The following is a 21696-nucleotide window of genomic DNA, read 5'->3' as shown; positions in this document are numbered from 1 at the left end:
GTGAGTATAACAGTGTTTGGCGTCACCGTGCTGGCCCAGTTTGTTTCCCCCGTGAAGCTGAGATTAGGTAAAGTCCTGGACAACATTGAACATGGCTGCGGCGGTTGAACAAGCGGCGGCAGCAGCAGGCCGGGTCCTGGTCGACCCGGGACAGACGCTCGCCCGGCGCTTCAGGGCGCTGTTCGCCCTGAGGAACCTAGGGGGCGCCGCGGCCGTGGAGTGGATCTGCGAGGCGTTCGGCGACGACTCGGAGCTGCTGAAACACGAGCTGGCCTACTGCCTGGGCCAGATGCAGGACGCGCGCGCCGTGCCCACGCTCGCCCGCGTCCTGAGAGACGCGGCGGGCCAGGAGCCCATGGTGAGGCACGAGGCGGCCGAGGCGCTGGGGGCCATCGGCGACCCCGCCGTCCTGGACCTGCTGAAGGAGTACAGCGGGGACCCCGCGGTGGAGGTGGCCGAGACCTGCCAGCTGGCCGTGGGCCGGCTGGAGTGGCTAGGGAGTGGCGGGGAGAAACGAGAGGAGGGGGGCGCCGCCAAGGCGGACCCCAACCCGTACCTGTCCGTGGACCCGGCGCCCCCCGCGCCCAGGAAGAGCGTGGCGGAGCTGCGGACGTTCCTGCTGGACGAGAGCCTGCCGCTCTTCGAGCGCTACCGCGCCATGTTCGCCCTGCGCAACCGGGGCGGCGAGGAGGCGGTGCTGGCGCTGGGCGCCGCCCTGCTGCTGGCCCGCCCCTCGGACAGCGCCCTGTTCCGCCACGAGGTGGCGTACGTCCTGGGCCAGATGCGGCACCCGGCCGCGGTGCCGGCGCTGCGCGCCGCCCTGGAGCGCCCCGGCGAGAGTGCCATGGTGCGCCACGAGGCCGCCGAGGCGCTGGGCGCCGTCGGCCGCGACGAGTGTGTCGGCGTGCTGCGGCGCTACCGCGGGGACGCAGCGCGGGTGGTGCGGGAGAGCTGCGAGGTCGCCCTGGACATGCTGGAGCACGAGGACAGTGACGAGTTCCAGTACGTCGATGGACTGGTTAGCATACAGGGCTAATACGCATGGACTGGTTAGCATACAGGGCTAATAAACATGGACTGGTTAGCATACAGGGCTAATAGACATGGACTGGTTAGCATACAGGGCTAATAGACATGGACTGGTTAGCATACAGGGCTAATAGACATGGACTGGTTAGCATACAGGGCTAATAGACATGGACTGGTTAGCATACAGGGCTAATAAACATGGACTGGTTAGCATACAGGGCTAATAAACATGGACTGGTTAGCATACAGGGCTAATAAACATGGACTGGTTAGCATACAGGGCTAATAGACATGGACTGGTTAGCATACAGGGCTAATACGCATGGACTGGTTAGCATACAGGGCTAATAGACATGGACTAGTTAGCATGCAGTGATAAAGGTGTATACAGTCCTTTGTTTGAGAACGTTCGTCAGCAATTACACTAACTAGACGCTAAAAGCTAAAAAGCAAAAAAAAAGCACTATTTACAAGCGGCATTACAGAGTCTCCCAAGCCTATTATAATAAAAAAATCACACCCGTGTGAAGTGAGGGTGCTCTTTTATATCATCATACATCATCTCATCATCACATTGGTTTCACTGTTCACTGAAACCAAGTTGTACTAAAATGCTTATTAGTAAACAATGGAAAATGCTAGAATCATAATTATTTTTTCATTGTAAAAGTACAGACATGCAGCTTGAAAATGAGACATTTCCTGACATTGTGGTCATATCGCACATATTTCTATTGTCATTCAAAAAGTCGCGAAATCTGGCCCAATGCACAATAAGATCTTATTAAGAGTGTCCAGTCAAAGGGTTAAAAATATATTTTAGGTTTTTTTAGATGTTCTAACTAACAAAAAAAACATAATTCTTTCAAATTTTCATTTGATTAGCTGCTTATTAGGCCAGCTATTCAAATAAAATAGACTACATTTTAAAATAATTAAAGCAACTCCTGGTGTCTTTAGGCTTATTCTGACATTTAATTAAAGAATAGCTACACATGTGTCAGTCTAGAAGGAACAGTAACTCTTCTGAACTCAAATATGTCATTTAAAAATAAATATTCAAGCCATATGTTCTGTTCTTGATACTATAATCGTTATGTTATGTGTCATATTTAGCTTTGCAGTCGCTACTGTGCAACTATCATCAGATTGTAAGGGAAGAGAGATGGATCACTCTTTAGTTTAGTTACACTTAACACTTAAAACTATGGTTAAGTGGGAAATCACCTATGATAAATTGGAAAAAAAACTCTAGTGATTAGTTGCCGATTTGATTAATCAATTAGTTGACGACTAATTGAATGATTCGATTATACGATTAATCAATGAATCGTTGCAGCCCTAGGGAGGAAGTATCGTGATATATGACAACGGTATACACCCCCTGATAGAGCCACCACAGTGAAGACAAACCCGGCTGGAACTCACGGGATCCTTTGGGCTCGCCACGTCTTTGACCTCAGGACGCACGCGCCCATCTCCTGGGCAGACAGCGCGGCGGCCTCCTCCTCCACGACCACCAGTTGGTACTGCGGGTGCTTCAGCTGCCCGGGAAGCTTCCGCATGCGCCCGACGGCCCTGGCCGCCGCCGCGGCCGTGCCCAGCCGCAGCTCCCTGGCGGCGGACGGACAGCCGGGGTCCAGCAGCAGCAGGGACAGGGTCCCGTCGCGCCTCTCCTCCATGCCCACCACGCTGCGGCTGTGGCCCTGGTGCTGCAGGTAGAGAGGGGGTCGGGAGGTCTGCGTGACGCGCGGACGCGTGTTATGTCCCCCACGGGGAACATTTGTTGTAGGCGGCGTGGAGAGGGGAGTATAGCCCCGCACCTCCTGGGCTCCTCCGAGGGAGAGGGGAGTATAGCCCCGCACCTCCTGGGCTCCTCCGAGGGAGAGGGGAGTATAGCCCCGCACCTCCTGGGCTCCTCCGAGGGAGAGGGGAGTATAGCCCCGCACCTCCTGGGCTCCTCCGAGGGTGCTCCGGGGATTAGCACACTTGATCGGCGGCGGCCTGACAGGGCTTCTTCTCCTCCTCTCCCCCGAGATCGGGCCTCCTCCTCCTCGCAGGGCGGGCGAGGATGTCTGTGGCGTTGATGCACGAGGGACGAGGAGGGCCGGCGGCGGCGACGGGCTGGCAGTGCCCGCATGCCCTCCGGCGCTTGAGGAGAAGTAGTTCTTCACCCACTCGAAGAGCCTGGGGTGGGTGCCGCCCGGGCCCGTGGCCTGGTGGAAGTCCAAGACCTGAGCCCTGACGCCCAGCGAGGTGAGCAGCACGTGGACCTCGGTGGCGCCGATCCAGGCTCGGCCTCCCCGCAGCCGCCCGCCGCGCCCCTCGAAGTGGGACGCGCCCTGCGGGTCCATGCCCTCCCGCCACGCCGCCTCGATCAGCGCCTGCAGCCGAGTGACGCCGGGGACGACGGCGGCCATCCTCTTCTCCGACGGCAGGGACCGCAGGCGGCCGGCGAACGAGCTCACGCGGAGCAGCGAGGACAGCAGCGTCTGGACGTTGCGGTAGCCGCAGCCCCAGCCTCGGTCCAGGTCCGACGTGCAGAAGTGGTCCGCCTCGGCGCTCAGCCACACGCGGGACAACAAGCAGTCCGCCCTGCAGGCCTCCTCGCCGCCCCTCCCCCTCCGGTAGTGCTCCAACAGGGCGCCGGTCACACCGCGAGTCCTGGTCCTGCCGTCGTCGTCGTCGTCGTCCATCACCGTCGTTCTGTTCCTGCTGTTGTTGTTGTGAAAGTTGACCGGGAGTCGTCCTCGGGACGCGGTGGAGGCTTTAACCCCCTCCTGCTTCTTCTGATTGTGATAGCGCGACCCGTAGCCGTTCAAGCCAAAGAGCTGCGTCTTCTCGGGCCGGGCAGCCTTACGCTCGACCACCTGCGGCGGGGACCCCTGCCAGGCCCCCCCCTGTATGGGGGTCTCCTGCCGGGCCTCCCGCTCCCTACACCTCTGCTCCTCCGCGCTGCCGTACTCCCAGTGCAGGTCCACGTGCTCCTGCAGTATGGTGCCGTCCGGACAGACCAGGGAACACAGGGGACACTCGTAGCTCGCCTCCTCCTCCTGCTCCTCGCGTTCGGTGGCGGCGGCGGCGGTCCGCTCTGCATGGGGGCGCTCAGGCTCGACGCGCCCCCCCTGCGTCACGTGGGAGGAGTCGCACCACGCCGTCCGGGAACCGACGGGAGGACTCGGGAAGCGGCCGAGGAATGTGTCGTCATCGCTCATGGTCACGTTCTCTGGAGCCGAATGGAAAGGCAGGCGAGAGTCCCGGGGCCTTTCTAGCATAATGGATGGTGATGTCATCGACACGTCACGGACTCCATCGGTTTTTTGGCCGCGTTGTTTTCGGATTTGGACGGCCTGGTCGGGCAAAGAAAACGTTGACTGAAAACCAGTGACCAATGGCGGCTCTATCCTCTACATAGACTTATATTGGCGAAGAGCATTGGGAATCCTGGACCGGAAGTTGTAGTCAGGTAACAGCCCGGCTTTAATGATCTTAAATCTCTTTTATTTTAGATCGTTTTACGTTTAGTACTAGTACAACATAAACATTACAGAGACTTTAGTTGTCACTGTACAACACTTTAAAACAGTTGTCATGTTGCACACATGCCTTATTTGGCCGCCCTCGTTGAAAAAATGTATTTCCAACTCCAGCTTGTCTCTCTCCAGGCTGCATGAACAGCGCTTAGTTTTCTACCCCCACGATGTCGTAAATCTCCTGCTTCCTCTACGGCTCTGGACCAGGCTGAAGCCATGGCTAAATATGGAACCATGTGTCATAAGATGACGCACCACCACGGGGCTGGGCTCGCGTGCATTAAGTCCACGAGACAACGCCAGTCCGCCGGGCAGATCGGTCAACTCAGATCCAGCTTACGACGCACGCGGCCCGGAGCCAGCCCGTCATGATGTTCGCCAGGCGTTGTTGTCCCGTATACACGTTGCCACTGGCCGCCGCGGGGCTGTCGCTGTGCGGCCTGCTCCTCTCCGCCGCTGTGGACCCGGACTTCCCACGGGGCTGTACGAGTGGCCGCGGCCTGTGTTACTACAGCCTGCTGCTGCCCGTCACCCTGCAGGTCTACGCATTCTGCCACCTGTGGAGCTGGGTGGGGATGGAACTATTCAGACACAACTAGGATGGAACTATTCAGACACAACTAGGGATGGAGCTGGGTGGGGATGGAACTATTCAGACACAACTAGGGATGGAGCTGGGTGGGGATGGAACTATTCAGACACAACTAGGATGGAACTATTCAGACACCACTAGGATGGAACTATTCAGACACAACTAGGGATGGAACTATTCAGACACAACTAGGGATGGAGCTGGGTGGGGATGGAACTATTCAGGCACAACTAGGGATGGAGCTGGGTGGGGAATGAACTATTCAGACACAACTAGGGATGGAGCTGGGTGGGGATGAAACTATTCCGACACGACTAGGATGGAACTATTCAGACACAACTAGGATGGAGCTGGGTGGGGATGGAACTATTCAGACACAACTAGGATGGAACTATTCAGACACAACTAGGGATGGAGCTGGGTGGGGATGGAACTATTCAGACACAACTAGGATGGAGCTGGGTGGGGATGGAACTATTCAGACACAACTAGGATGGAGCTGGGTGGGGATGGAACTATTCAGACACAACTAGGATGGAGCTGGGTGGGGATGGAACTATTCAGACACAACTAGGATGGAGCTGGGTGGGGATGGAACTATTCAGACACAACTAGGGATGGAACTGGGTGGGGATGGAACTATTCAGACACAACTAGGATGGAGCTGGGTGGGGATGGAACTATTCAGACACAACTAGGGATGGAACTGGGTGGGGATGAAACTATTCCGACACGACTAGGATGGAGCTGGGTGGGGATGGAACTATTCAGACACAACTAGGATGGAACTATTCAGACACAACTAGGATGGAACTATTCAGACACAACTAGGATGGAACTATTCAGACACCACTAGGATGGAACTATTCAGACACAACTAGGATGGAGCTGGGTGGGGATGGAACTATACGATTCTGATTGGCCAGGATGAGATGATGCATGATGATGTACGATGATAAGAGTGCCTCTCACTTCACACGGGTGTGACTTGTGACATCCGACGAAGCCATATATGGGCATGCCATTCTGTCCTCACGCTATGATGTAGCCTAGGCCACGTCTCGAATTTAAACCCTACATGTCTCTTGATAATCTCACTCTGTGCAGAAAACCCCCTAAACCGAACGATGAATCTAATCACCCCCGGGAAGAACCCTTTCGCTGAAACGCGAGACGCGACGACGACGGACGAGCCTTCGTTCAGCGACCCCGAGGACTTCGTGGACGAGGTGACGGACGAGGAGCTCCTGGCCGACCTCCTGCGGGACCGCCCCGGCGAGCCGGAGCGCGCCGAGGCCAGCTGCGTGGTGGTGGACAATGTGCCCCAGGTGGGGCCCGAGCGCCTGGACAAGCTGAAGAAGACCATGCTCAAGACCTTCTCCAAGTACGGCACCGTCGTCTCCGACTTCTACCCGGAGACGGAGGCCGGCGTCACCAAGGGCTACGCCTTCCTGGAGTACGCCACGCCGGCGGAGGCGCGCAAGGCCGCCGCGGCCGCCGACGGCCTCAAGCTGGACAAGCAGCACACGTTCGCCGTGGCCACGCTCACCGACTTCGACCGCTACATGACGGAGAGCGAGAGCGCCGACTGGGAGCCCTCCGAGGAGACGCAGCCCTTGAGGGACACGGGCGACCTGCAGCACTGGCTCCTGGACCCGGACAGCTGCGACCAGTACAGCGTGATCTACGAGGGCGGGCAGAGGACGGCCGTCTTCTGCTGCAACGTGGACGGCGCGGCGGCCGCGGCGGGAGGGGAGCCGCTGGCGCTGGAGGACCGGCAGATGTGGACCGAGTCCTACGTGCGCTGGTCCCCGCGCGGCACCTACCTGGCCACCTTCCACCCGCGGCAAGGCGTGGCGCTCTGGGGCGGCGAGAGCTTCAAGCAGATCCAGCGGTTCAAACACCAGGGCGTGACGCTGGCCGACTTCTCCCCCTGCGAGAGGTACGTGGTGACCTACAGCCAGCCGCCGCCGCCCGCCGACTCCAAGGAGGAGCTGCCGCCTCCGACCCTCGTCAACGTCTGGGACATCCGGTCCGGTCTGCTGAAGAGAACGCTGCAGTGCGACAGCGCCGGCGGGCACACGCACTGGCCCGTCCTGAAGTGGAGCCACGACGGGCGGTACGTGGCCCGGCTGGGCCAGGACGCGCTGTGCGTCTACGAGACGCCGTCCATGGGGCTGCTCGACAAGAAGAGCATGAAGATCGTCGGCGTCAAGGACTTCTCGTGGTCTCCCGCCGACAACGTCCTGGCGTTCTGGGTGCCGTCGCTGGACAACCAGATCCCGGCCCGGGTGGCCCTGGTGCAGATCCCCTCGCGCCTGGAGATCGCCGCCCGCAAGGCCTTCAACGTGGTGGACGTCAAGCTGCACTGGCAGCGCGACGGCGACTACCTGTGCGTGAAGGTGGACAAGAGGCCCAAGGGCACGCAGGGCCTCGTCACGCACTTCGAGATCTTCCGCCTGCGGGAGAAGCTGGTGCCCGTCGACGTGGTGGAGATGAAGGAGAGCGTGGTGACGTTCGCGCTGGAGCCCAACGGCAGCCGCCTGGCCGTGGTCCACGGGGAGTCGCCCAGCCGCTACGGCGCCTCCGTCTACCACATCCGGAGCGACGGCGGCAGCGTGGAGCTGCTGAAGACCTTCGCCGCGCAGCAGGCCAACGCCCTCTTCTGGAGCCCGCGGGGACAGTTCCTGGTGCTGGCGGGGCTGCAGGGCGGCGGCATGAACGGCCAGCTGGCCTTCCTGGACGCGTCCGACTGCACCCTGATGAACACGGGCGAGCACTACACGGCGGGCGAGGTGGAGTGGGACCCCACGGGCCGCTACGTGGTCACCTCGGTGTCCTGGTGGCAGAACAAGGTGGACACGGCCTACTGGCTGTGGAGCTTCCAGGGCCGCCTGCTCCAGAAGAACGCCAAGGAGCGCTTCTGCCAGATGCTGTGGCGGCCGCGGCCGCCCACGCTGCTCAGCGACGGCGAGGTGGCCGCCATCGGCAAGGACCTGAAGCGCTACTCCAAGGTTTTCGAGCAGAAGGACCGCCTGAGCCAGTCCAAGGCCTCCAAGGAGCAGGTGGACCGGCGGAGGGACGCCGTGGACCAGTACCGGCTGTACCGCCAGAGGGCCGAGCGGGAGCACGGCCAGCGCCGGGACCTCCGCCTCCAGCTGAGAGGAAACGTGGACACCGACCGGCGGGACGGCGGCGACACCAGCGACTGGGAGGAGGAGACCATGGAGTTCTTTGTCGGCGAAGAGCGGACTCCTCTCTGAGATCTCTGTCAGTATATCCCCGTACCACTGGACTCACAGATCTGAGATCTGCCAGTATCCCTGTCAGTATATCCCCCGTACCACTCCACTCACAGATCTGAGATCTGCCAGTATCTCTCTGAGATCTCAATTAAATCTGAGATCTCTGCCAGAATCACTGCGTGAAAAGTTAACGGGCAATTATAATAATAATAATAATAATAATAATAATAATAATAATAAAACTTTATTTGTACAGCACCTTTCATGACATGAAATGCAGCTCAAAGTGCTTTACAGAACAATGGAGAATAAAAGAAAAGCAAGGCAACGACATTAAAAAACACAAGCAGTAATGAGCTGAGCTTTAAAAATGTCTAGAGGCTGCCTGACGAAGGTACAGTGGGAGTTTGTTCCATGCCGACGGCCCGTAGAAGCAAAAAGCTGCTTCCCCGTATTTTTTAGTTTTTTCGGCAAAGCGAGCAGGCCAGCAGTGGAAGACCTTAGGGGGGCGGTTTGGGACATATTTAGGCAGGCAGTCATGTAGGTCTTTATAGACAAGTAAAATCATTTTAAAATCAATCCTAAAAACAACCGGAAGCCAGTGCAGTGATGCCAAAACTGGAGTAATATGTTCTCTCATCTTAGTTCTAGTTAAAAATTATGGGCACTAGATTTGCCCGTAGACCTCAAGTTTAGCAGCATATATACAGCATATACAGCATATACATATATAAAATTTATAAAAATGCATCAATGATTTCAATATGAATGTAAAGTTTCTAGTACCTCTAGTCTAGAACGAAAGCCAAATCAAATATGATATTTATTGATTGAAGTGCAAAGTGCAAAGACAGTTTCCATCGTGGCCCCCTGTATAATATCGGAACCGGTGCGTGCACGCGCGTGCGTGTGTGTGTGTCCATTCCTGGACAGCGGACATTATAATTGAAATAAATGGTGGCCGCTCAGCGGATGAGGTGCCTGCAGGCTGTGTGTGTGTGTGCGTGCATGTGTGCACGTGTGCGTGCGTGTGTGAGCGTGTGCGTGTCATACTGAGGACAGTGTTTGATGCATTAAGCATGTCCGTTTGCCCCTTAGCCAAGAATCACATCACTTCTTACACACACACACGCACGCATGCGCACACACACACGCACACACACACGCACACACACACACACACACTCTACAGCGGGGGCAATCAGTCTGTCTTATCAGGCTGATGTACGGTGGTCTGCCAGTGCTCCCCTGTGGCGTTAAGGTTCTACTGATGGTCCTCTGCTCTGATGCAGTGTGTGTGTGTGTGTGTGTGTGTGTGTGTGTGTGTGTGTGTGTGTGTGTGTGTGTGTGTGTGTGTGTGTGTGTGTGTGTGTGTGTGTGTGTGTGTGTGTGTGTGTGTGTGTGTGTGTGTGTGTGTGTGCGTGTCTAATGTTGCTGTGGGGAGTATGGTTCAATGAGAGAGAGAGAGAGAGAGAGGGAGAGAGGGAGAGAGAGAGAGGGGGCGATACGTGTATCGTATCACTGTTAAACTGTATCGTTGCCCCTCGTAGTGATATACGACGGGCAAACCAGAAACTCCGGAACTACTCTGCCTGGACTGGGAGGTAGAAAAATCCGGCGTGTGGAGGAACTATAGGGCTATAGGCTCTGTGGGGTGACTCCTGTCCGGGCCGCGACCGCAACCACAACCGCTCTTCCCACAAATCTATTTCTAGGTCCTTCCTATAGAAATCTATCAGGTTCAGGTTCATTTATTTGGTTGATTTGGCGTAACGGCAAATCATATCAACAGGCAGACAACATGAACCACATAAAACACAGTTAACAACACGGGACACATAGAACATAAAAACAGGATGGCAGTTCATGGTATCAGTGTGTATACGAAATGAAAAAATCGGCACACCAATTCAGGCTCCCAAGAATCTTTACCTTTACCAGTGGTTCCCAAACTTCTTTGTGTCAAGGACCCCCAAATCAACATTAATTAGGCCACGGACCCCCCCCCCCCCCATTTGAAAACATACCGTATGCCAGTGATGCCGATAAGGGGGGATTTTTACGGCTCTAGCCGTGATTCCCGAAACATATTAATTTCATGGACCCGTAAATGTATACACGCATTAGGCTACGGACCTCCGATGTAATGGCATTTCTATCTCTGGTACCCCGATTTATATTGTAAAACCCACTGTTAATTTAACTCCTGTTATTTGTGGCCCCTGAAAATGTAGGCGAAGGCCGGAAGGAAGCAGACTGTTTAAAGACTTGATCCAGGCTACAACAATGTAGTGAGAGAACGTACAGTATGTGTCCGAACAAATGACCATAGCGGAAAAAGTACAAGACAAACGCCTGATTCTCTCTCTCTGTGTCTCTCTGTGTGTCTCTCTCTCTCTCTCTCTCTCTCTCTCTCTCTCTCTCTCTCTCTCTCTCTCTGTCTCTCTCTCTCTCTCTGTGTCTCTCTACCACGGCCTCCTTCCCCCAGCCTCTATATGAATTATTCAACCTCATCATGCTTTTGGGACGGCGGGTTCATTTTGCTGAGAGGCACAATTACAATGAATCACACATCTATTTCCACCAATCACCCCCCCCCCAGATTGTTTCTATTGTTCTGTGTTACGGTATCAATAATTCACATGTGAAGTCGGCTTTGTTATGTGCGTCAACCAGTCAACGGTGTCCTCAGACCCACTGAACCCATCCCAGAACATGAATTGTGTGTGTGTGTGTGTGTGTGTGTGTGTGTGTGTGTGTGTGTGTGTGTGTGTGTGTGTGTGTGCGTGTGCGCGTGTGCGCGTGTGCGTGTGTGTGTGTGCGTGTCCTGGGCATGACGTTAAACTGCCACGTCGTAACTACCATCATTAAAACACAATCAGTGCCGGAAGTTCTTCAAAATAGGAGCTTTTACTCTGAAACCCACGACCCGGAAACGATGCACTATAAAAGTTAACTTTACATTGCTCGCTTACATTGCGATCGTTTTAATTTATACGATATATATGATCCAAAAAGCGTTCCCAAAATCCACAAAAGAAAATATACAAAAACATTAACATTTAGTAAATGTACTGCAGTCCTTTATCTTTCAGTCTGTTATACAAAACACAAAACATTTAACACAGTTATGAAATTGATATACTTTTTAAAATAAAAACAAAATCAACTTTGTACTTTATTTCTAGTTTTTAATCTTTTAAACCTTTTAATTTATTTCCTAACAAATAATCGCTTTACAGGAAGAAGTACAGACATATTATGTCTGTACTTCTTCCTGTAAAGCGACTTTGGGTACCTAGAAAAGCGCTATAAAAATCGTATATATTACTATTATTATTATTACTATTCTCTTTTTTTTATATCCTTTTTATTATTTCAGTTCAGTGTCAGCAACTCTCATGCACCTCTACCTCTGTTGGAACACTCCATCATCGCAGTTCCTGTTTACACTGAGCATGTGCAAAACCTCCATGCTCTCTCCTCTTGATTTGTCCTATAGAACAGTTCCAGGAAGTGGATCCAGGAAGTGATCAGAGCATGATGTGTTTGGTCATCAACTAGCTAGCTGTTCAACAGCTCTTTCCAACCTTCTGTTTGTTCATTCATTATCAGTGCTTTAATATAAAAGTATACTGCCATAAACTACTGTGTCCTAAACATTATACAGATAATTATGTTGGATTAAATACCTACATATTGAGAAGGTGCATGATATTAATTAAATATGGACTAATGGACTGAAACAGAACACAACAAAGGAACAAAGGATGACCCGACCTGGCTGGAACCCCCTGACAGAGTTTGGGTGAGAGGATAGTGATTTTATTCCCCCCCCCCCCCCCACTGTATATGTTTCTTTACCCTTTTTACCTCCTTTTATGATTTGATTTATTTAGAAAAGCAATCATAATACAACATTATAATCAGCGATTCAAGGATTACACAGTAAAGACGTAAAGACTTATTTCCACTGAGGTCCTCTCACACTGAACGGAACAATACTTTAAAATACATCACAAATACATAACGGTACATAGACATTACATACACAACACAACAGGTATGTCCCTATCCATCCCTCTAAGATGACCCTTTATAGGGGAACCTTTTCCAGTAGCCATTTTTTAGTCTTCTGTTTAAATGTCCTCAAATTAGAGGTCAGTTTAACACTGGATCCAGGCTATTCCACTGTGTGGCTCCTATTATACATGAATGAGCCTTTGCCCACTTTACTTTTAAACCACATCTGCAATACTGGCTCTGGTGAAATGGTTGTTGTACCTCGTTTACCTGCCTGAAACATGTTCTTAAAACTGCTGGGACCTCTCAGCATATTCCTGTTCTCTTCTTTGTCTATATATAGACAAATATAGTAGTGTCTATTTGTAAATTTTTCGATGAATTGAACAAGGTGGACCCTCTTGTAAACAAGTGTAATGCTTAATTGGGTCGTCCACTCACAGTTAACAGTCTTTGTATTGAGTTTGTGCTTGAAGTGTACTGTAATTCTGCAAACTGTTAATACACATTTAAATCGATCAATGTAGTCTTTGTATGCATTGCTATTCTATTTTGGAGCATTGATTTAATATTGATTTGGTTGGTTGTTTAACGGGCAAATATGGACAATTCGTTTTTCTGTTTTTGTTGGAAACTATTGGACTGCATTGGAATCTAAAATGTGTTCGGTTATTCCAAGGAACATCATGAACACATTTAGTTTTTAATTATTGATTGAACACTTCATTAACCGTTTGCAAATGGTGCAGTGTTGCCTGCAAATGTGACCCACCGTGAATGTTAGTGCGTGAGTGCGTGCACGCTCGCGCATGTGTGTGTGTCTGCAGTGCATACCGCACCGTGTGCTCTGTGCATATATGTGTACGTGTGTACATACGTGCATGAGTGCTGTGTGTGTGTGTGTGTGTGTGTGTGTGTGTGTGTCCTTTTTGGAGTGGTCAGGACTAGAGGTCAAAGACTCAAAATGTGCAGTTCTCTATGAGAGGCGGAGCGGGGGAAACCGCTGGTATCACTCCAATACAGATACAATACCTGCATTCACAATTGGCAATAAACCCCTAACAGTCTATTCGCGTCACCAGACATACACATACCTGGGTCACAAGTTTAATGTGGCAGGTGAGTGGAAAGATCAGGTCGAGGAGATCATTTCTGAATACTCCAGCAGACTTGATTCAATCCATGCATCGCCCCTACCACTAATCATGAAGCTGGAGGCAGTCAGAGTAATTGCATTAGCCAAAGTACAACACCTATTCTCCAATGTACATGTTCCACGAAAGTCACTACGTGAGTTGACTGACAAAACTGTACAGTTAGTGAGACAATGGACTGGCCTAAACACACACACAACACGTGACATTATATTCCACAGTAAAGGTGAGGGTGGTCTGGGGGTCCCCAATTTTGAATGGGTTTATATTGCTTCGCGTGTCTCCCATCTGTTGAATATGCTGAACAGTGATGACCAGTATGTGAGAAGGCTTGCTCGTTCTTCTCTTTTCTTGGACCTAAAAAGACGCAATGTCCCCCTAGCGAATGGTTCGGACTCTAGCTTCCTGGGCTTCAAGAGGAAACCCAATGGAAAGCTGGACAGTCGCTCTCCTGGCTTTGGTGTGTGGTCGGACTGGCCAGACCTAAATGACATGTGCTGCTGGGCTGACGTTACCCTGGAGTGGGTAGGGTCTAACTCTGAGGCGGTGGCTGCCTCAGAGAATGTTATATCTGACCCCAGTATCTCTGTCAGAGCGACTATGACTGTGTGTGGAACGGAGCATCAACTTCCACTGACTAATGCCAGATGTCGCCTCCTATGGGCGCAACAACAAAGACAGCGACAACATTGGACTGAGTTGAGATTACAAGGAAAGACTGCATGTCTTCCTGCTGCGGACCATTCTGTCTCTCACTCTGTGTTCAAAAATGTTGCCATTGATGAGTGCATTGTTGTTTTTACTTTGAAAGCGAGATTACAGGTTCTACCTTCTAAACTTAATCTCTCCATCTGGTTTCCAGGCAATCATGCTCCTCACTGTATCCATCATGGCCATGAACAAATAGCTGAAACCATGTCCCACATCTTAAATGGTTGCCATGTTTACAGGGGCCTTTACATATGTAGGCATGACAGAATAGTGGATTTGATATCGAAAGACATCTCTTCCATTTTCAGGTCCTCCATTATGCTTTATAAGCATTCTACTGTGAAGCCGAGGATGTTTAACCTGTGTAATGATGATTCTGTGTTCTCTAACATTTCAGCTAACACCCCTGATGTCATTGTTGTAAATGAAAACCATAGAGAGGTGTTCATTCTCAAGGTCGGCTGTACCTTTGACTATAGCCTGGAAGAAGCCTTTCTAACCAAAGTGCTGAAGTATCAGCAGCTAATGCAGACCATCTCACAGCTAGGCTACAGATGTAAACTTTTAGTTTTTATCTTTGGCAGCCTAGGGCATGTGCATAAGTTGGTTGTGAGGGGCTTACAAATGGCCGGCCTTTCCAAAAGGAGAGCCAAGCAGTTAGCGAGGTATTGCTCAGTTTCAGCCATTATAGGAAGCCGCTCAATTTGGAGGAGGCGTTGTTTCCTTTATCCATGATTTATGTCTGCTGCCCTGTGTCCGACATGTCAGCTGTACTGTATGTAACGATGCTTTGCCGTCCATGCACGTTGTAACTGGCTGCTCTCCCACTGTCAAACTGCACTGGCAGTGTTTATGTCCTTTGTACAGTAACAAGGTATTCCTGTACTTCTCATTATGTGGACATAAATAAACATTTCAAATGTGTGTGCGCATGCGCGTGCGTGCATGTGAAATATGAATTGAAGGCTACCATCTGAGAGATGATTGGGTGCTGCTGCGACTCAGCTGTAATCTCTAGTAGCCAATCAGATCTGTATGCAAAACCTGGCATTTTCAACTGATGGAATATATAATAGGCTGTGTGTGTGTACATGTGTGCGTGCATGTTCGCGCACAAAAGACAAAATGAGACTGTGTGTGTGTGTGTGTGTGTGTGTGTGTGTGTGTGTGTGTGTGTGTGTGTGTGCATGGTCAGCTTACGCTCTGAACTAGATGAGTGTACTCTGCTTTTGTAACAGGATTGAATTACAACACATTGACATTAAATCCTGTATAAATAGTGTCAGCGCTCAGCAGTGTTAATTTTGTTGACTAAGACTAAAGACTAAAGTCGACTAAGGTTTTTCAGAAGAATAAATATAGGACTGTCTAGTGCTGTCTCCTCACAGCTAGAAGGTCCTGGGTTCGATTCCCGCTTGGGACTCTGTGGGTGCTGGCGGCGTGTTTCCTCCTCCGCGTCATCAGTGCCCATACCCAAAGGCGGGGTTGGCGAAAGGGCCTTTCTGTGTGGAGTTTGCATGTTCTCCCCGTGTCCCTATAGGGTAGGTACCCTCACATGTTCTCCCCGTGTCCCCTAGGGTAGGTACCCTCACAAAAAACATGCAGTTATCCTGGTCACTAAACTGCCTCCCCCTGGCCAGCCGGGGCGCCTGATGGAGGGGAAAGGAACTGGTTGGAATAACGTGTTCCTTCCACGCACTATACGTCCAACCAGGGAAACTCCCCCCTGTCAGGTGTAAAGGAGCAACTTGGACACTCAGGCATGAAGGGAGCATGAGTTCAAGTCCGTTGCTCTCCCCTTGTCCCCCATATATGGGGACTAGGTTGGTGGAGGGTCTGTATAGAGCCCAGGATCACATTAAGATGATTGACACAGGGGTGAAAAATGGGTTACAAAATCGTGGGATAAAAAAATATATTAACACATTTTGTACATAACACGTCCTGAAACGTCATAAGGATTGGAACCGAGAGGTGCCTTAGACGTCTGTGGACGTCCTAGCGACGTCCAAACGACGCGGGGCGAGATAATAATATTCAGAATAATTACTTCTTTTTTTTTTGGCATTTCGCTTTTCGCTTGCCGTATGCTAACGCTCTGTGAAACTATTAGCTTGTCATTGACTCCCATGTTAGCGCGGCGGAAAGAATGACTCGTATCTCCTCATCCAGGGCGCTCTCCGTGGTGATGAATGGATCGATATGCTGGCGCTGCGTTTCTGCTCCTCATCCGTCTCTCCCGCAAAATATGAACTCTTTTTGTAGCGTATATAAATATATTAAGATGATCGGAGATTGTGATGGCACTTTGTCAGTCAACTTTTTTAAGAAAGTATTTCCGGTTCATGGCTTTCAAAATGGAAGCGATCACTACTCTGGCGATTACTCCGGCGCAAGCAGCGCCTTTATTTTGATGCAGTTCCGGTACTAAATGTGTTAATCACACACGTGATTATGTAAGAGTTCCGCCGGGCCCTGTAGCACCGCGTGACGATGTTCTCCTCTCATCGTTTAGGATCACACCTCGTTGGAGTACATCCAGGCTACATCGCCGCCGCTGTTGCCGTGGAAACTGACAAAGGGTGCCCCCCCCTCCCTCCCCCCACCCCCCCCAGATCGCCTGCAGCCTCAAACAACGTGAGTCTCTTCTCTTTGTTTGTGTGTTTATTTTGTAGCTTTGATGCTGAACTAGATTCCCTGCATGTCAGTGATGCAGCGTTGCACACTGTGTTTTCTTTTCTTTTCTTTTTTATCCCACGATTTTGCAACCCATTTTCTCACCCAGTGTTTTTTGAATACTTTATTGAAAAATATATTTCAAAAGGATAAATTCACAAGAAAGCTGTTAGGCTTGTTTCCATTGTGGTCCTCTTGGGGAAAGGGGAGCAACAGACATGTTGTTTCCATTGTGGTCCTCTTGGGGAAAGGGGAAGGGGAGCAACAGACAATAAACGGTACAATACAGACAAAAACAGGAGGCAAAAAACAAACAAAACAAAATCACAAGAAACAGGACAAAATGCATATAAACTGACCAATAAAACTGGATTTATTTTCTTTTCCCCCCCTTACTTTTTTTCTTTTTTCATTTATGCCATTTATCTATTCTACACTATATTTACACTATGTTTTCGGCCAACCATCTTTTTAATGTGGATTTTATCAATGTCAATTATCTAATGTAATCCTGGGCGCTTACACTTCCTCTACCATCATGCTTCCTTCAATGCATGAGGAGTCCAAGCTGCTTCTTTTCCCCTGACAGGGAGGGAGAGTCAGGAACACGTTATTTACCGACCTGTTCCTTTCCCCATCCAACAAAAAAAGAAGTGATATTTGAATTAAGTGAAATCACTGAATATATACTTTAAGCATTATTTTATACTTTAGCTACTGAAGAAATAGCAGACCTAAGAGCTCATAGCGCCCCACCGAGTACCGCACTATACGAGCTTGTAGATCTGCTTTTTTTTATGTTGAAAATGTGGCGCAGATCTTTTTTTTTATATAATGTGGATTGGATTGTGTGCATGACATGTGTACGTGTGTGCGTGCGTGCGTGTGTGCGATTTCAGCCATGAAATAATGAGAGGTAAATTAGCGTGTTGATTGATGATTGTGGTAAACACAAGACTGCACTGTCAGCATGTTGGAGAGGAGAGGAGAGGAGAGGAGAGGAGAGGAGAGGAGAGGAGAGGAGAGGAGAGGAGAGGAGAGGAGGAGATAGTAGAGGAGCATAATTGCATCAACCTTATCCGTATCTTTCACCATCTTCTGTACTGTAACCCCACAGCAACATGGACATTAGACCGATGTTTACGATCATACCGTGTGTGTGTGTGTGTGTGTGTGTGTGTGTGTGTGTGTGTGTGTGTGTGTGTGTGTGTGTGTGTATGTGGCCCCACGGACCCCCATTTGAAGAGATGTGCATGCCAGAGCCAGTGATTCTCAACCCGTTTAATTTCGAGGACCCCCAGTTTGCATCCGGAAAATCCTCTCTCAAGATATGCGAGTCTCTCTCTCTCTCTCTCTCTCTCTCTCTCTCTCTCTCGTAGCAGACTCCATCATCCTGCTCTCATGTGGTGGGTGAGAACTAACTCTCATGTGGTGGGTTAGAACTAACTCTCATGTGGTGGGTTAGAACTAACTCTCATGTGGTGGGCCAGAACTAACTCATGTGGTGGGTTAGAATTAACTCTCATGTGGTGGGACATGCATCCTTTCCCAAACTATCTGTTCCGACACCTAATGTTCTTTCAACCCATTTTGACCTGAGATCAGATTCTAAAAATCTCTTCTACATCCTGACAGTTTTCTTAAAGAGCTATGTTTCTATGTCAGTCGTTCTTCGATTTTTCAAAAAAAATAGCAGACCTACAAGCTCGTGTAGCGCGCTATGAGCTTGTAGATCTGCTATTTTTCAATAGCTAAAAAAGCATAACATAATGCCAACACCAAAAGGGGGTTCCCGCCCCAAAATGGGTTTTAAAACAAAGATAACAGGCTCTGTCTGCTGTTCCTGATTCGGCAGACAGGGGGCAGCAACACGCTGTGACAGAAGGGGGCACAGACAGAGGCACAACAGAGAGCGATTGTTTCAACCATGGCTGGCAGTTAATGTCTTGTTTTTATTATTTATAGCACAAACTTTGTCATGTCAAGGACCCCCACATTGACACTAGTGAGCCCACGGACCCCCACTTGAAGAGATACGCCTGCAGGGACCCCCATAAGAGAAGAATGTTGTTACGGCTCTGTAGCAGTGATTCTCAACCCGTTTAACCCATTCTGACCTGAGATCAGATTCATACGAGGTTTCCACTGGACACACACTGGTCTGATGAACCCATTCTGACCTGAGATCAGATTCTAAAAATGTCAGTCGTTCTTCGATTTTTCAAAAATAGCAGACCTACAAGCAGACCTACTGTGCACATGCACACGCACGACAGTGGGGGGGACACGTAACAGGCCAACAGCATAAACACCAAGGCACGCCCCCCGCTCGATCATGATTGGAGGAAGGCCCCTCTCTCTACCCTGATTGGATGAAGGCCGGGCCCCAGGGGTTAACTGGGGACAGGGAGGAACTCCTTATATGGTCAGCACACTCTATAGTTGCGAATCAGTGAGCACTTACTATGAGACCTAGCAGATCATGTCTGTCTGTCTGTCTGTCTGTCTGTCCCGCTTTTGTGCCCATATATGGAGCTGAGTGATTTGTTTGTGATTGATGCAAAACACTCCATATTTGGACGTATAGCTGCTTTGGGGACTCCTTTATGGCTAAGTTAAAAACGTAACTTAAAAATAACGTAACTTAAAAAAATAATAACTTAAAAATAAATCTTAATAAAAAATAAAAAAATATGTACGAGCTGCATTCGCTTCCCGCGTTTGCGCGTCTTACTGGTATGGTCAGCACACTCTATAGTAGTATATGTTACCTCCCATTGAGTGGGTGGAACGCTACGAATACCTTGGCTTTTGGCTGGATAAACACCTTAACTTCAAATTTCATATTGATTCCTTGTGCAAAAAGCTTACATTCACTCTGGGTTTCTTCTACAGATTGAAGGCTTGTTTTGCTTGTACAGCTCGTAAAAAAAACTGGTCATTGGTCTCTTTCTGTCCCAATTGGATTATGGTTATGGATTATGGTTTGCCTGCTCCTCAACCTTGACCAAATTGGATCCCCTTGTACCATATGCTGTATTGAGATTCATAACAAATGCACCTTTCAGAACACATCGCTGCACGTTGTATGCTGCAGTCGGTTGGTTCTCATTGGCAGCTCGCAGGCTTCAGCATTGGCATATTTTCATTTATAAAGCCATTCTGGGTGACCTGCCTGTCTTACATTTCATCCAAATTCGACTTGGTCCAAAACGGCCTCAACCTCAGGTCAAATGCTTGGCTGCGGTGTGTAGTGTGTAGTGTGTAGTGTGTAGTGTGTAGTACCAGCATTTAAATCCGAGGGGGGTGAAAAAAAATGTCTGGCCTTCTTTGGCCTCTTGGTCGTGGAATGATCTACAGTCCAGACAAAAAATTGGCTTTGAAAGTTCCCTTGAGAAGTTTCAAAAGGATTATCTTAGATGTACAATCCAACACCTGCACATGTTTGGATATGTACTAGCCTACAGTATGTTCCTGCCTATATATTTAGTATATCGGTTCAGATCGTGTAGATTGTGTATATGGTGTATCTTTGCCCTGCTACTAAAAAGTAGGACAGGTGACTTGTTGTATTTATGCATAGGTACTTTAAGGTGTATTATGGATGTTGTATTTGGCTCGTTCAAAATGTAACCTTGACGATGTGGTATTATTGAAGTGTAATTTTATTTCTGCCTCTTGGCCTTCAGTTCCCACTTGTAAAAGAGAGGCAGTCTCAATGTGACTTTACTGGTTAAATAAAGGTAAAAAATATAGCAGGGAGGTGTCGTGGAAATTTAGGGATAAACATCTAATAATACTCCAAGTTACAGTTTGGTGCTGTTCGGTGCTGTTTGTTTTATGATGTCACTGTCCCATTTGGTGAATGCCTTGAGGCTATAAGTTGGGGGTTGTTTGTGTGGGACTGAGCTATAAAAGCTGTCGCCTTTTTGTTTCTCGGGGAGTCAGACTGGGTTTTCCATACATGAACAGGTCATGTAAGTCTTGTCTCCTTACTCGAGTAAAATCCTTATACTCTATAACTCTGACATCTTGTGTTGCCTCGTTAATTCATTATTATGAATTGTCTTTTGAGCATGTGTCCCACAGACTGCCTTTACAGAGGATTATCACAACAAAACAAAAAAAATAAGTGATATTAGAATTTTAAGTGAAGTCACTGAATATATATTTAATGGCATTTCCATCTCTGAGACTCCAATTAATATCGTAAAATCATTGTTATTTTGACTGACAGTGTAGAAAATGTAGCTGGCACTGTGATTCCGTCCCATAGTGTATTTTCCAATAACCTATATTGAGGGCTGTGCCTTTATAATCATAACGTTATAGAAAGACAATAGATGGTGTGAGTGTTTCTGTGTAGTCATTACTAAGTGTTGTTACGTTGAACCAGGTTAGCGTGGCTAACCAACCATCTGTTTTCCTTGAAGGGTTAATTATTTATTTGTTGTTTTTTTTTCGCCACGCTTGATGATTTGAGCATAATTAATTTTGTATGCTTAATGCCGAGGGTTTTGTTTGGACAACAGCAGACGGTGGTTTTCTGGTTGATAATTGATTTCCACACTGATGCAGACCCCGGAGGACTGCAGCGCTATGTTTCTGTATACATTTATAATGTTTTGTATACTGTACTTAACACTCAGAGAGATTGAAAGTCGCGAGCTCGCAGGTTAAGATTATTACCCATTGAATGCCAAAGTCCCCGAGCTTGCAGGTTTATATAAGTT

General features: G+C 49.5%; 2 protein-coding genes across 2 annotated transcripts; both read left to right on the top strand.

The window, feature by feature from the left end:
* Nucleotides 1–91: 91 nt before the first annotated feature.
* On the top strand, nt 92–1036 carry LOC308329217 (deoxyhypusine hydroxylase-like; the record flags this gene model as incomplete). The annotated part of the gene is made up of 1 exon (XM_080783422.1): nt 92–1036. The coding sequence occupies one exon, from the start codon at nt 92–94 to the stop codon at nt 1034–1036; it is 945 nt and encodes a 314-aa protein (XP_080639548.1).
* A 5245-nt stretch (nt 1037–6281) lies between these two features.
* On the top strand, nt 6282–8417 carry LOC308329216 (eukaryotic translation initiation factor 3 subunit B-like; the record flags this gene model as incomplete). Its single annotated transcript, XM_080783421.1, has 1 exon — nt 6282–8417. The coding sequence occupies one exon, from the start codon at nt 6282–6284 to the stop codon at nt 8415–8417; it is 2136 nt and encodes a 711-aa protein (XP_080639547.1).
* Between the last annotated feature and the right edge of the window lie 13279 nt (nt 8418–21696).

This window comes from Protomyctophum bolini (genome assembly GCF_963924005.1).
Source record: "Protomyctophum bolini genome assembly, chromosome: 15".
Classification (NCBI taxonomy): Eukaryota; Metazoa; Chordata; class Actinopteri; order Myctophiformes; family Myctophidae; genus Protomyctophum; species Protomyctophum bolini.
Note: the sequence above shows the minus strand (reverse complement) of the source record. Positions and strands in the feature narration are given on the sequence as shown.